General features: G+C 38.9%; 1 protein-coding gene across 2 annotated transcripts in view; it reads right to left on the reverse strand.

The window, feature by feature from the left end:
• Window positions 1-14,466, reverse strand: part of LOC126457842 (arrestin domain-containing protein 17-like) — a 177,276-nt gene that overhangs the window by 29,876 nt on the left and 132,934 nt on the right. For both annotated transcript variants that reach the window (XM_050094482.1, XM_050094481.1), the window contains exon 4: window positions 7,809-7,991. In XM_050094482.1, coding sequence (XP_049950439.1) covers window positions 7,809-7,991 — 183 coding nt within the window. The remainder of the gene's footprint in view (window positions 1-7,808; window positions 7,992-14,466) is intronic.

The raw sequence follows: 14,466 nt of genomic DNA on the forward strand, positions 1-14,466 counted from the left end.
GTCCATCTGTTGCTAGCACAGTGTTTCATCTGGAATGATGGTTCAAACTCGAAACCTTTAAGTTTTTTAATTCCTTTTACAATGTGCAGTATGTTGTTTCAGCCCTTTTATATGTCCGTACAGTATGTTGTTTCAGCACTTTTATATGTCCCTAGACAACATGGAGATGCAATAATCATGATACCCAAATATAATCATCTCTGTTAAGTGGTAATAATTTTAGTGTATCATTAGCAGATAGATATGTACAGTTTTTGTTTTACTACTGAAATGTATGCTGTGTAATTACCTCATGCACAAATACAGTGTAGCATCATCTGAAACAGCAATCCTGTTTCTTGTGAGCACACTTCTTCATTTGGAGACACACAGCAAAGTGAGGAAACTTAATTGCTTGAATACTTTTTACAATACTTCGTATGTCTTTCATCCTTCCTTATGTCCTTACATTGTACCCTAGTACAATTGTTTCTGCTGTGTTGCAATAAATTCATCAGATCATAAAGTAATGAATATGTGTAGTTTCAGTTTAACTGGCAAATTGAATCCTCTGTATTTATTTCATGTAAGGTATAGATACTGTAGCAACTGAAATACCATGTCTGTTTGTTGCAAGCATATTCTATTATCTGGAGAGGGATTTCAACCTCAGGGACTTGAAGCATTTGAATACTTGTTTCAATGTGAACTATATATTTTCAGTTTTGCTCTATGTCCCTGTGTTAATTTCAGTACCAAGTAACATCCAAATGCAGTTGCCTACATTACATGGTAATAATTTGGGCATGTTATAAGTAGATGTACATGCATGAGTTTTGTTTTACTATCACAATGTATGCTGTGAAATATCATTAGGTACAGAATATACACTCCTGGAAATGGAAAAAAGAACACATTGACACCGGTGTGTCAGACCCACCATACTTGCTCCGGACACTGCGAGAGGGCTGTACAAGCAATGATCACACACACGGCACAGCGGACACACCAGGAACCGCGGTGTTGGCCGTCGAATGGCGCTAGCTGCGCAGCATTTGTGCACCGCTGCCGTCAGTGTCAGCCAGTTTGCCGTGGCATACGGAGCTCCATCGCAGTCTTTAACACTGGTAGCATGCCGCGACAGCGTGGATGTGAACCGTATGTGCAGTTGACGGACGTTGAACGAGGGCGTATAGTGGGCAAGCGGGAGGCCAGGTGGACGTACCGCCGAATTGCTCAACACGTGGGGCGTGAGGTCTCCACAGTACATCAATGTTGTCGCCAGTGGTCGGCGGAAGGTGCACGTGCCCGTCGACCTGGGACCGGACCGCAGCGACGCACGGATGCACGCCAAGACCATAGGATCCTACGCAGTGCCGTAGGGGACCGCACCACCACTTCCCAGCAAATTAGGGACACTGTTGCTCCTGGGGTATCGGCGAGGACCATTCGCAACCGTCTCCATGAAGCTGGGCTACGGTCCCGCACACCGTTAGGCCGTCTTCCTCTCACGCCCCAACATCGTGCAGCCCGCCTCCAGTGGTGTCGCGACAGGCGTGAATGGAGGGACGAATGGAGACGTGTCGTCTTCAATGATGAGAGTCGCTTCTGCCTTGGTGCCAATGATGGTCGTATGCGTGTTTGGCGCCGTGCAGGTGAGCGCCACAATCAGGACTGCATACGACCGAGGCACACAAGGCCAACACCCGGCATCATGGTGTGGGGAGCGATCTCCTACACTGGCCGTACACCACTGGTGATCATCGAGGGGACACTGAATAGTGCACGGTACATCCAAACCGTCATCGAACCCATCGTTCTACCATTCCTAGACCGGCAAGAGAACTTGCTGTTCCAACAGGACAATGCACGTCCGCATGAATCCCGTGCCACCCAACGTGCTCTAGAAGGTGTAAGTCAACTACCCTGGCCCCCCATGAACCATGGACCTTGCCGTTGGTGGGGAGGCTTGCGTGCCTCAGCGATACAGATAGCCGTACCGTAGGTGCAACCACAACGGAGGGGTATCTGTTGAGAGGCCAGACAAACGTGTGGTTCCTGAAGAGGGGCAGCAGCCTTTTCAGTAGTTGCAAGGGCAACAGTCTGGATGATTGACTGATCTGGCCTTGTAACAATAACCAAAACGGCCTTGCTGTGCTGGTACTGCGAACGGCTGAAAGCAAGGGGAAACTACAGCCATAATTTTTCCCGAGGGCATGCAGCTTTACTGTATGATTACATGATGATGGCGTCCTCTTGGGTAAAATATTCCGGAGGTAAAATAGTCCCCCATTCGGATCTCCGGGCGGGGACTACTCAAGAGGATGTCGTTATCAGGAGAAAGAAAACTGGCGTTCTACGGATCGGAGCGTGGAATGTCAGATCCCTTAATCGGGCAGGTAGGTTAGAAAATTTAAAAAGGGAAATGGATAGGTTGAAGTTAGATATAGTGGGAATTAGTGAAGTTCGGTGGCAGGAGGAACAAGACTTCTGGTCAGGTGACTACAGGGTTATAAACACAAAATCAAATAGGGGTAATGCAGGAGTAGGTTTAATAATGAATAGGAAAATAGGAATGCGGGTAAGCTACTACAAACAGCATAGTGAACGCATTATTGTGGCCAAGATAGATACGAAGCCCACACCTACTACAGTAGTACAAGTTTATATGCCAACTAGCTCTGCAGATGACGAAGAAATTGAAGAAATGTATGATGAAATAAAAGAAATTATTCAGATTGTGAAGGGAGACGAAAATTTAATAGTCATGGGCGACTGGAATTCGAGTGTAGGAAAAGGGAGAGAAGGAAACATAGTAGTGAATATGGATTGGGGGACAGAAATGAAAGAGGAAGCCGCCTGGTAGAATTTTGCACAGAGCACAACATAATCATAGCTAACACTTGGTTTAAGAATCATGAAAGAAGGTTGTATACATGGGAAAACCCTGGAGATACTAAAAGGTATCAGATAGATTATATAATGGTAAGACAGAGATTTAGGAACCAGGTTTTAAATTGTAAGACATTTCCAGGGGCAGATGTGGACTCTGACCACAATCTATTGGTTATGACCTGTAGATTAAAACTGAAGAAACTGCAAAAAGGTGGGAATTTAAGGAGATGGGACCTGGATAAACTAAAAGAACCAGAGGTTGTACAGAGATTCAGGGAGAGCATAAGGGAGCAATTGACAGGAATGGGGGAAATAAATACAGTAGAAGAAGAATGGGTAGCTTTGAGGGATGAAGTAGTGACAGCAGCAGAGGATCAAGTAGGTAAAAAGACGAGGGCTAGTAGAAATCCTTGGGTAACAGAAGAAATATTGAATTTAATTGATGAAAGGAGAAAATATAAAAATGCAGTAAGTGAAACAGGCAAAAAGGAATACAAACGTCTCAAAAATGAGATCGACAGGAAGTGCAAAATGGCTAAGCAGGGATGGCTAGAGGACAAATGTAAGGATGTAGAGGCCTATCTCACTAGGGGTAAGATAGATACCGCCTACAGGAAAATTAAAGAGACCTTTGGAGATAAGAGAACGACTTGTATGAATATCAAGAGCGCAGATGGAAACCCAGTTCTAAGCGAAGAAGGGAAAGCAGAAAGGTGGAAGGAGTATATAGAGGGTCTATACAAGGGCGATGTACTTGAGGACAATATTATGGAAATGGAAGAGGATGTAGATGAAGATGAAATGGGAGATATGATACTGCGTGAAGAGTTTGACAGAGCACTGAAAGACCTGAGTCGAAACAAGGCCCCCGGAGTAGACAATATTCCATTGGAACTACTGACGGCCGTGGGAGAGCCAGTCCTGACAAAACTCTACCATCTGGTGAGCAAGATGTATGAAACAGGCGAAATACCCTCAGACTTCAAGAAGAATATAATAATTCCAATCCCAAAGAAAGTGGGTGTTGACAGATGTGAAAATTACCGAACTATCAGCTTAATAAGTCACAGCTGCAAAATACTAACACGAATTCTTTACAGACGAATGGAAAAACTAGTAGAAGCCAACCTCGGGGAAGATCAGTTTGGATTCCGTAGAAACACTGGAACACGTGAGGCAATACTGACCTTACGACTTATCTTAGAAGAAAGATTAAGGAAAGGCAAACCTACGTTTCTAGCATTTGTAGACTTAGAGAAAGCTTTTGACAATGTTGACTGGAATACTCTCTTTCAAATTCTAAAGGTGGCAGGGGTAAAATACAGGGAGAGAAAGGCTATTTACAATTTGTACAGAAACCAGATGGCAGTTATAAGAGTCGAGGGGCATGAAAGGGAAACAGTGGTTGGGAAGGGAGTAAGACAGGGTTGTAGCCTCTTCCCGATGTTGTTCAATCTGTATATTGAACAAGCAGTAAAGGAAACAAAAGAAAAATTCGGAGTAGGTATTAAAATTCATGGAGAAGAAATAAAAACTTTGAGGTTCGCTGATGACATTGTAATTCTGTCAGAGACAGCAAAGGACTTGGAAAAGCAGTTGAATGGAATGGACAGTGTCTTGGAAGGAGGATATAAGATGAACATCAACAAAAGCAAAACAAGGATAATGGAATGTAGTCTAATTAAGTCGGGTGATGCTGAGGGAATTAGATTAGGAAATGAGGCACTTAAAGTAGTAAAGGAGTTTTGCTATTTGGGGAGCAAAATAACTGATGATGGTCGAAGTAGAGAGGATATAAAATGTAGGCTGGCAATGGCAAGGAAAGCGTTTCTGAAGAAGAGAAATTTGTTAACATCCAGTATTGATTTAAGTGTCAGGAAGTCATTTCTGAAAGTATTCGTATGGATTGTAGCCATGTATGGAAGTGAAACATGGACGATAAATAGTTTGGACAAGAAGAGAATAGAAGCTTTCGAAATGTGGTGCTACAGAAGAATGCTAAAGATTAGATGGGTAGATCACATAACTAATGAGAAAGTATTGAATAGGATTGGGGAGAAGAGAAGTTTGTGGCTCAACTTGACCAGAAGAAGGGATCGGTTGGTAGGACATGTTCTGAGGCATCAAGGGATCACCAATTTAGTATTGGAGGGCAGCGTGGAGGGTAAAAATCGTAGAGGGAGACCAAGAGATGAATACACTAAGCAGATTCAAAAGGATGTAGGTTGCAGTAGGTACTGGGAGATGAAAAAGCTTGCACAGGATAGAGTAGCATGGAGAGCTGCATCAAACCAGTCTCAGGACTGAAGACCACAACAACAACAACAACTACCCTGGCCAGCAAGATCTCCGGATCTGTCCCCCATTGAGCATGTTTGGGACTAGATGAAGCATCGTCTCACGCGGTCTGCACGTCCAGCACGAACGCTGGTCCAACTGAGGCGCCAGGTGGAAATGGCATGGCAAGCCGTTCCACAGGACTACATCCAGCATCTCTACGATCGTCTCCATGGGAGAATAGCAGCCTGCATTGCTGCGAAAGGTGGATATACACTGTACTAGTGCCGACATTGTGCATGCTCTGTTGCCTGTGTCTATTTGCCTGTGGTTCTGTCAGTGTGATCATGTGATGTATCTGACCCCAGGAATGTGTCAATAAAGTTTCCCCTTCCTGGGACAATGAATTCACGGTGTTCTTATTTCAATTTCCAGGAGTGTATATAGTAGCATCTGAAACACATGTCTGTTTGTCTACCAGTGAATGACTTCATTTGAAAGAACTGTTTGAATATTTTTTATACTCATTGTATCTATTTTCCATCCTTCTTTTTGATCCAGGCTTTGGTCTGACACTGACAAAGTTAAAAATAGGGTTTTGTATTGTGTCTCTCTCTCTCTCTTTTAATAATTTTTTTAGAAGTGTCAAATAATTTCAATTATCAATTTTAGTTCCCACTAATTAGTAATGTTCCTTTGTGTGACAAATCTTGAAACAAGGTACAACATGTAATGGTCTGTCACAAGTTTTGCATTAGTGTACAGTTCCTGGTGCACTTTCTGTTTTGTGGAAACCATACATCTGCAGATTAGCAAATTTTTCTTTTAATGTACACTCACAGTAACATCAAGGAAATGCCTATCTGTAAACATAGAGGATTCTTGCCATTTGATCGTTTTCTCTGTCAGATTTTCTCCAATCCATTACATATTTTTCTACAGTTTCTACAAGTGCCATTTTTCGCCCAGTAACCAAACTGAGGAGAGCATGAGCATTTAAAATGCAGTAATCCAGAATGTGAAAAAATATTTCTTATACCGTTTCCCAGTGTTACGCACCAATCTTACTGAGCTCAGTAGCATGTCGAAAATGTAAACTGTACTCAAACTTCAGTTTGAATTTGCAAAACATTGGGGTTTATTGCTTTTCTTGCCAGTATTTTCATCGCCCTTCTCCATTTCAACCTTTTGTGTTGTGTTATATGTGGTCAAACATCTGGGCTTCTGTTTTGTCACACTAATTGATAGCAATCCTTTCATCTGTAAAACTACAACTCAGTTTCTCCTTGTTTCAGTTATCTCTGCACATTACACCTGTCATTATGAACAGCACCACATGATCGTTCAGTGGTTGTGAAGACAGGAATAGATCTGGAGTGAAATACCATTATATGTCCCTGTTCCGAATAAGCTCGCATCAGTGTTCCCACTACATCCCTACTTTTCTCAACAGTGGAATGCAATTCCTGTTGTTGTCCCAGAATATACAATGAATTCCAAAATGTACCTAGTCTGACTGACACAGCACCAATGTTTTTATTCTGAATTTATTTAATTTGGATGGAATATACTGTTTAAAAGATAATTGTCCTTGTACAAAAGAGACTTTTATAAATGCAAAGTTTCTGATGTGGACTATATATGTCGAAAACACCAAACAAACTATATCAACACAATTTCTAATTTTAAGCAAACTGTTGCCTCCATCTCCTGCACAGTTGTCATTAATCAATAGCATTTTCAAGAGAAAAATAAAACTGTCCTGGGGCACAATTTTGCTGAAAACTGGAATGTTAAAAGTAAGTCAACAGACAAAAAAAATCACTTATTTTCAACTTTTATCTTGAGCAATTAGAGGACAACTAGCAAAAAAACAATAAAATTTCTCAAAGCCAGTATAATTTCCCCTTGACCACTGAGAATGCACACTTTCAAGAGTATTTGCCATGGTGCATACATAAAAGTGATTCATTTCATCAACTATAAAATAAAACATGTCTCCTGATGGGAATATCATAGCAAAAGGCAGAATGCGTGAGTCATTAATCTATTAACATTGGTTCTCTGAAGTCAAATTATCAAACATATGCTTTAATAATTAGAAATCCAATCAAAAGTGTCACTGTGGCGTGCTCTTTTTCAGAGGGTTTTGCTATCATTTTGTGATTCTTTGCATCCTGAATATCTCCCAATTTCAGCTATTATAGAAGCATCAAATTGGTGTGATGTACCAGCTGATGTATAGGGCTCAGGACTATTTTTGAGATTCCATTGAGGACTAACCACTGTTATGGACATCAAAGAATTCGCACTCACTGTCACTCCTCACGAGTATCTGCATTATATCTGTGTTTGTGGAACTAGGATGATGTGAAATTTCTCTAGTACAACAGAAGACTACAAAGTTAATATTGACAAAAGCATGCAAAGTGAAGTTGAAATCTGCAGTGACAGATCACATCGGCAAATGTGAAAATGTTACAGACCTGAATTGTGTGAGATGATGCAGAGATGTTTAGTTTTTGGTCCAGTTTCTTTGTTTGGTTTTTATTCTTTGTTTATTTTATGAAATTTTGTGAGCTATATTCTTTTGCTCACATTAAAATTATTCAAAACTGAAATTTGCTGATTGGAAACAAGTTGTTATTGTATAATACCTTCTTTAGAGAACATGTAACAGCACTTATTGTTTCTTCAGTTGCATTATCAACCTCTACTGTCACAGGTATTTCCTGTCCAGAGACAAATCCTGTAGCTGGAACTTTAGCAACTAACGTTAAAGGGCCGGATCTGCACCAGCAGCAGCACAGAGTTTTCTCAGTGACTTGAGATACAGGTTCCTGAAACATTATGGCACAAAATGTAGTATTCTGTGGACAAAAAATAGAAGCCACTGAATATGCTAATCTACATATGTAATAGCTGCTGTTATATGAAATTTAACATTGTAAAAAGCATGCAAAAGAGTTTTGATCCATATGGGCAAGTCATAGCTTGCTTCTACGGAAATTTAAATTGTACTTTTTAGCAGAAGCTTAAGCTCTTCCTTGCCTTTTTTCTGTATCTGTTTATTAACTAGTGATACTGTATGAAAAAATTGTGAGCCTTTTTCCAGTACAGATGACCATGGAAAAATGTTTCATGGATGTGCCTCCCACAACTGGATAACACATCCATACAGCTTTGTCATACTAAAATGATGTTTAGTGTTTCTGAAGGTAATGACACCTTAAATGATGCTCTCTGCTTAGCTAGATATCATTCATTGGCCACTGAAGGCAATATTGCAGGAGTATAGGGACTAATGCAGCCAGAGTAATGTGACTGTCACACCACCAGACAGAATATTTTACGCCTTTTTGTACCAGCAAATCCCAGCACCATTCAAGGTTGCAATAAACAAGAAGTTTAGTTTACTGTGGAAGCAACACACCTAGTGTGACAAAAAGATGGAACATCGTGTCACTGTACAGACACTTGTTTAAAATCCCTCATGTGGTGCACCTCACAATTTGAGTATGCCTCTTTGATGCAATGAAACTTGATTTCATTGTTATAATGCTCTGACCATATTGCAAAACAAGTGGGTGTTCAAAGACAAAGATGCATCTATTGCCTCCAAAATTATTTAAAATCATCTACCCAAAATATGCTTTTATAAAAATAACATTTCAGTGTATTAGCTGTAGTATGGTTGCAAAACATTGGACGCCTTTGATATAGCACTGGTATTACTCTATATGCACTTGTGTTACTGTATGTGACTCTCAAAAATAAAGACCTGAGTATAAGGAGGAAACCTTGCCATGGTTAAAATACTTATGTAGCCACAGGACAGTAACTATTCTCTGCTTTTAGAAGGTGAACATTAAAGAAAATGCAATTGGTTGAGGGTTTCTAGAGAATGAAGGCATACAGTTATTGGGCTGGAAATTATTTGGTGCAAAAATGAAATATATAAGGCTTTATTTCATACTTTATCCATGACCATTTGTATCGATATTTAAATTTTATATTAACTATTATTAAGACCTCATACAAAAAATACACGCATCTATTTGCATGGATTACAAACAAGAAATGCCTCCCCCCTCACCTCCATCACACACACACACACACACACACACACACACACACACACACACACACAGAGAGAGAGAGAGAGAGAGAGAGAGAGAGAGAGAGAGAGAGAGAGAGAGAGAACATTTATGGAAAAGCTCATCTGCATTATTATCTAAATTCTCCTCCCCAACAATCCCTGCAGGAAAGGTACATGTCCAAACAAATGCAGCCAAATTATTATGTAAATACTTTAAAAGTAAAGGAGACCACTCACCAAATAGCAGAAGCATTGAGTCACTGATAGGTGCACACAAAAGAGACAGAGAGCTTACTAGTTTGTCAGTCTAGAGCACAAATACATACACATATGTATATGGTCAAATCAAACCCTTGCTATAATACTATTAATATTTGCAGTTATCATTGCTCAGCTGCCTATTTCATTTGTGTTTATCCTATAGATAATAACCATTCTGTATTCAGCAACTGAATGTTTATTTTGTTTTTAACTAAACGTATTTTGCCCATTCATACCAGGCATCATCAGTGATCTATAATATAATGAATATTATTTAATGATTATTGATTGTAGATAATTTAAATGTGCTCCCAGGTGATGCAACAGATCTCATGACAAAATACAGGGGTCCAGAAAAACATGAAAATATCCCAACTACAACATATTTCCATGCCTAATACATGCTGGCACTCAAAACAGCTTCCAGTCATCTCAGAATGGATAAATACAGGCCCTGTATGGTTTTCATTGGAACCTTATACCAGTGTTCTTGCAAAATAGTGGCAAGTTCAGATAATGATGATGGATGTGAATAGTGATCATACATCCTTTCCTATGAAGCAGGCCACAAAGGTTCAGTAATACTGAGACTGGTGACTGTAGTGGCCAGGGAGATGTGACAATTCATCCTCATGCTCATAAAATCATCCTTATGCTCATAAAACCAGTCCTGGATGATACAAGGGGGCCTGTCATCTTGGAACAAACTATCAGCATGGGGAACAAACATTGTACCATGAGATGGGCTTGATTAGCCAAAATGATAACATAATCCTTGGAAGTGATGTGATCTTACAGAGTAACCATGGGGCCTATGCAATACCACACAATGATTGCCAAAATCGTCATTGAAGCCCCACCATGTTTCACTTTCAGCAGGAAGCAGTCTGCATCATATGCTTGGGACAGCATGTGGTAGATGTAAACTCAGCCAGAGGTTGTAAACAGTGTGAAAGAAGACTCTCCTGACCAAATGACTTACTTCCACTGATCCATAAACAAAACATATATTTTCACATAATTTCAGGGCCTGTAGTCACAACAGCATATACCAAACACATCACATATTAGAGCTGAAATGGCCTATATATAGCCCACAGTAAACAATTCAAATCTTAATCTCACCAGTTCTTGTATTACGCAATTTCAAACAAGAAACAATGGCCTGATGGCATCAGAAATAGATATAAATGTTCATACACTAAATGATGTGCTATATGTAACATTCCTTTGTACATCAGCATTAAAATAAATCATTGTCATTGTGTTGACATGAAGCTTAGGGTGCTGGCTTATTTTGCAGCCATTTCCTTGCTTTTTGTTTGTGGAATTATTTTGTGGAAGAATGTACCAAAATAAAGTATTCTTGCTGCAAAAATGAACAATAAAAACAAAATATATGTAAGATGATGACATGTCTTGCAGAGATCTCTAAAAATGTCTTTGTAATCTTATATTCACTTAACAGTGTACTCTTATTTGCTATTTATTGATAATAAGAAAAACCATGTTTGAATGATCTATGATTCATTCATAATTAATTTTCTCATTCACATTACTCTTTTTTCTATAACATTCTACAAGATTACAGACTACAACAAATGAAAGTGAAAATTTTACTTAATGGTCCTTAATTTATGAGCAATAAAAACTGAATTGCTGAGTGTTAATAACAGGAAAAAGAAAAACAGTACCTAGACTACACAAATCTTTATTTATTTCTTGTTCACAATTTCAAAAAGCATCACATTTCCTGTACAAACTTCTTATGAAACCACTATACAAAGATTACACAGCCTGCTGAGATCTTCATAATTAAAACATAAATTGTACTTTCATTTGCCTCTCTTTCCTTTGTGGAATGTTACCCATTGCTGTAATCACATATGCTAAAATTTCTTGAGGTGGTGAACATTTGTCACATTGTACCAGCAGAAAATGATGACACACCACATGCTGTGTAGTTAATGGGAACAACTTTCGTTCTAGAAAGCAAGTGTCTTTCACATTTCAATGGGAAGATGTTGAACTTCAAAAGCAACAAGTGCTCACTATACGTTTCAGTAAAGTGTACTTAGTTTTAATTTAAGTACATTACTAGATATTTATTTTATATGAAAAACAATGTAGAAAAATAGAAGAGTGTTCCACCAAATGACAGAGATTACAACAGCTGACTATTGTACCTACAATGTCTTATTTACTGACTATTGTACCTACAACAGCTTCTTTACTGACACCTCTAGTGAAATCTTATGTGACACACTTAAGTTAAAAAAGCAGCTCACAAATTTTCAATGTGTAATTCATCATTCCCTGCATCAGAATATGCTAATATTATTGGTATAGCATTTCTTTGCAATTATGGATAGTCAGTTTATTTTATGTTGAAATCCTTAATGTACAGTTTGATCACAGGAATTAAAATTTGAGCTCAAATGTAAAATTCAGAGCAGACTGTAACACACCTCTTCCAAATTTATGTAATAACTTCCCCATGGTATGGATGATAGTTATTTTTTAACTACATAGACAAGATGTGCACACTGTACTAAATTATTATATTTGTACTTAGATGACTGTCTTGATTTTGGCTCTGTTGTCTCTTCTCAGAGGTATAACAATGGTTACAGGTCCTATTTGTATGAAGAAATTATACTATTTTTGGGACTGTAAACTTTGAGGATACACTAACTACCATATAAAACCAGTTTCTTCTTTCTATATTTTGTATTCTTAATTACTTAGTTGACTGGTTCACAAAATATATGAGCTATAAAGTTCTGATCATTTGTTACATCTGCCTAAAAGATATCTGCTCCTCACAAAAGATTTCACAAGACTGCCTTTCACAACTGCTTTCTGCGATAACTCCAAACATTACTAACTTTCCACAACATCTAAAATGGAACTGCTTCTTACAATAAGTAAGACATGACTACTCTTATCAACTGGTTTTCCAACACCCCATCTTACAACTGCTCTTCCCAGCAAGTGCAAGGGAGGTCAAAGATTACATATAAATTCAAAGAAATTAATTGTGTACAACTTTGATAAAAATCTTATTTGGCTCAACTGTTATATTTAACAAAACTCAGTGAAAATAAATTTACCTTTTTTCAAGTTAAAACTTCAAAATTATCTTAATAACATGAAATATAAAAAGGCAGGCATGAAATAATGTATTCTTGTAAACACAGGATTTATACAGAGGTCTTCACCTAGAAATGAAGGCAAAAAATTCACTGGTATTGTAGAATTAAAAATGTGTATCAAGCTTGATCACATCACAAGCTGATTTAAGAACACCCCTGAGAGATGACCTAACATCTATTTTAGAGGTTATTAAACTGAAGAGACAAAAGTAATAGGATGGCATTATGCACATACACAGATGGTACACACAAGGTATAAAAGGGCAGTGCACTGACAGAGCTGTCATTTGTCTCAGGTGATTCATGTGAAAAGGTTTCTGATGTGATTGTGCCCGCATGACGGGAATTAACAGACTCTGAACGTGGAATGGTAGTTGGAACTAGATGCATGGGACATTCAATTTCAGAAATCATTAAAGAATTAAATGTTCTGAGATGCACAGTGTAAATAATGCACCAAGAACATCAAATTTCAGGTGTTAAATCTCATAACAGAAAATGCAGTGCTAACAGACAAGCAATAAAGCATGAAATAATGGCAGAATACAATGTGGCACATATGACGAATGTATCCATTAGGACAGTGTGGCAAAATTTAGCATTAATGAGCTATGGCAGCAGACGACCGATGTGGGTACCTTTCCTAACAGTATACATCACACGCAGCACCTCTCCTGGGCTCATGACCAAATCAGACGGACCCTAGATGACTGGAAAATCATGGCCTAGTCAGATTAGTTCTAATTTCAGTTGCTAAGAGCTGATGGCAGGGTTCATGTGTGGCACAGACCCCACAGAGCCTTGAACCCGTTATCAACAAGGCACTGCGCAAGGTGTTACTGGTGGGTCCATAATGATATGGGCTGTGTTTACATGGAATGGAGTGGGTCCTCTGGTCCAACTGAACTGATCAGTGACTAGAAATGGTTATGTTTGGCTACTTGGAGATTATTTGCAGCAAACAATGATGGAATTTTTATGGCTGACAATGTACCTTGTCACCGTGCCACAACTGTCCATGATTGGTTTGAAGAAAACTCTAGACAATTCAAGCAAATGATCTGGCCACCCAGTTTGCCTGACGTGAATTCTATCAAACATTTATGGGACGTAGTAGAGAGGTCAGTTTGTGCACAAAATTCTGCACCAGCAACATTTTTGCAATTATGGGCAGCTATAGAGGCAGCACAGCTCAATATTTCTGCAGGGCACTTCCAATGACTTGTTGAGTCCATGCCACATCTTGCTGTTGCACTGCGCTGGGCGAAAGAAGGTCCGACAAGATATTATGAGGTATCCATTACTTTTGTCACCTCAGTGTAATGATGCACGTGAATTCCACAAAAAGAATGTGACAATTAATTATAAGTTTAGAAGTTAATATGTCATGCAAATACCATTGTATTCTCAGAGAGTATTTTTCTAAGACACACCAAATGAAAAAAAGTTATTAAGTTAGGAAAAGCATCTTGTTACATTACATTATTTGTATTCTGTGGGTCCTTAGGACATCCTGGAATGTTGAAAAAGTAATGATATACATTTATTTCTAACTTTACATCTCCATCCACACTTAACAAACCACTGTAAAGTGCATGGCGGAGGATACTTCGCATTGTACCAGTTATTAGGGCTTCTTCCCATTCCATTCACGTTTGGAGCATGTGATGAATGCCTGTTTAAATGCCTTTGCATACACGTTCAGTAATATAATCTTGTTCTTGCAGCCCTGTGATTTCTTCCAATTACTGGGCCTAGTTTTTCATTTGAGGGATTTTCAGTAGATTATAAGTAAAAGAG

The sequence above is a fragment of the Schistocerca serialis genome, chromosome 2, assembly GCF_023864345.2.
Source record: "Schistocerca serialis cubense isolate TAMUIC-IGC-003099 chromosome 2, iqSchSeri2.2, whole genome shotgun sequence".
NCBI classification, from domain to species: Eukaryota; Metazoa; Arthropoda; class Insecta; order Orthoptera; family Acrididae; genus Schistocerca; species Schistocerca serialis.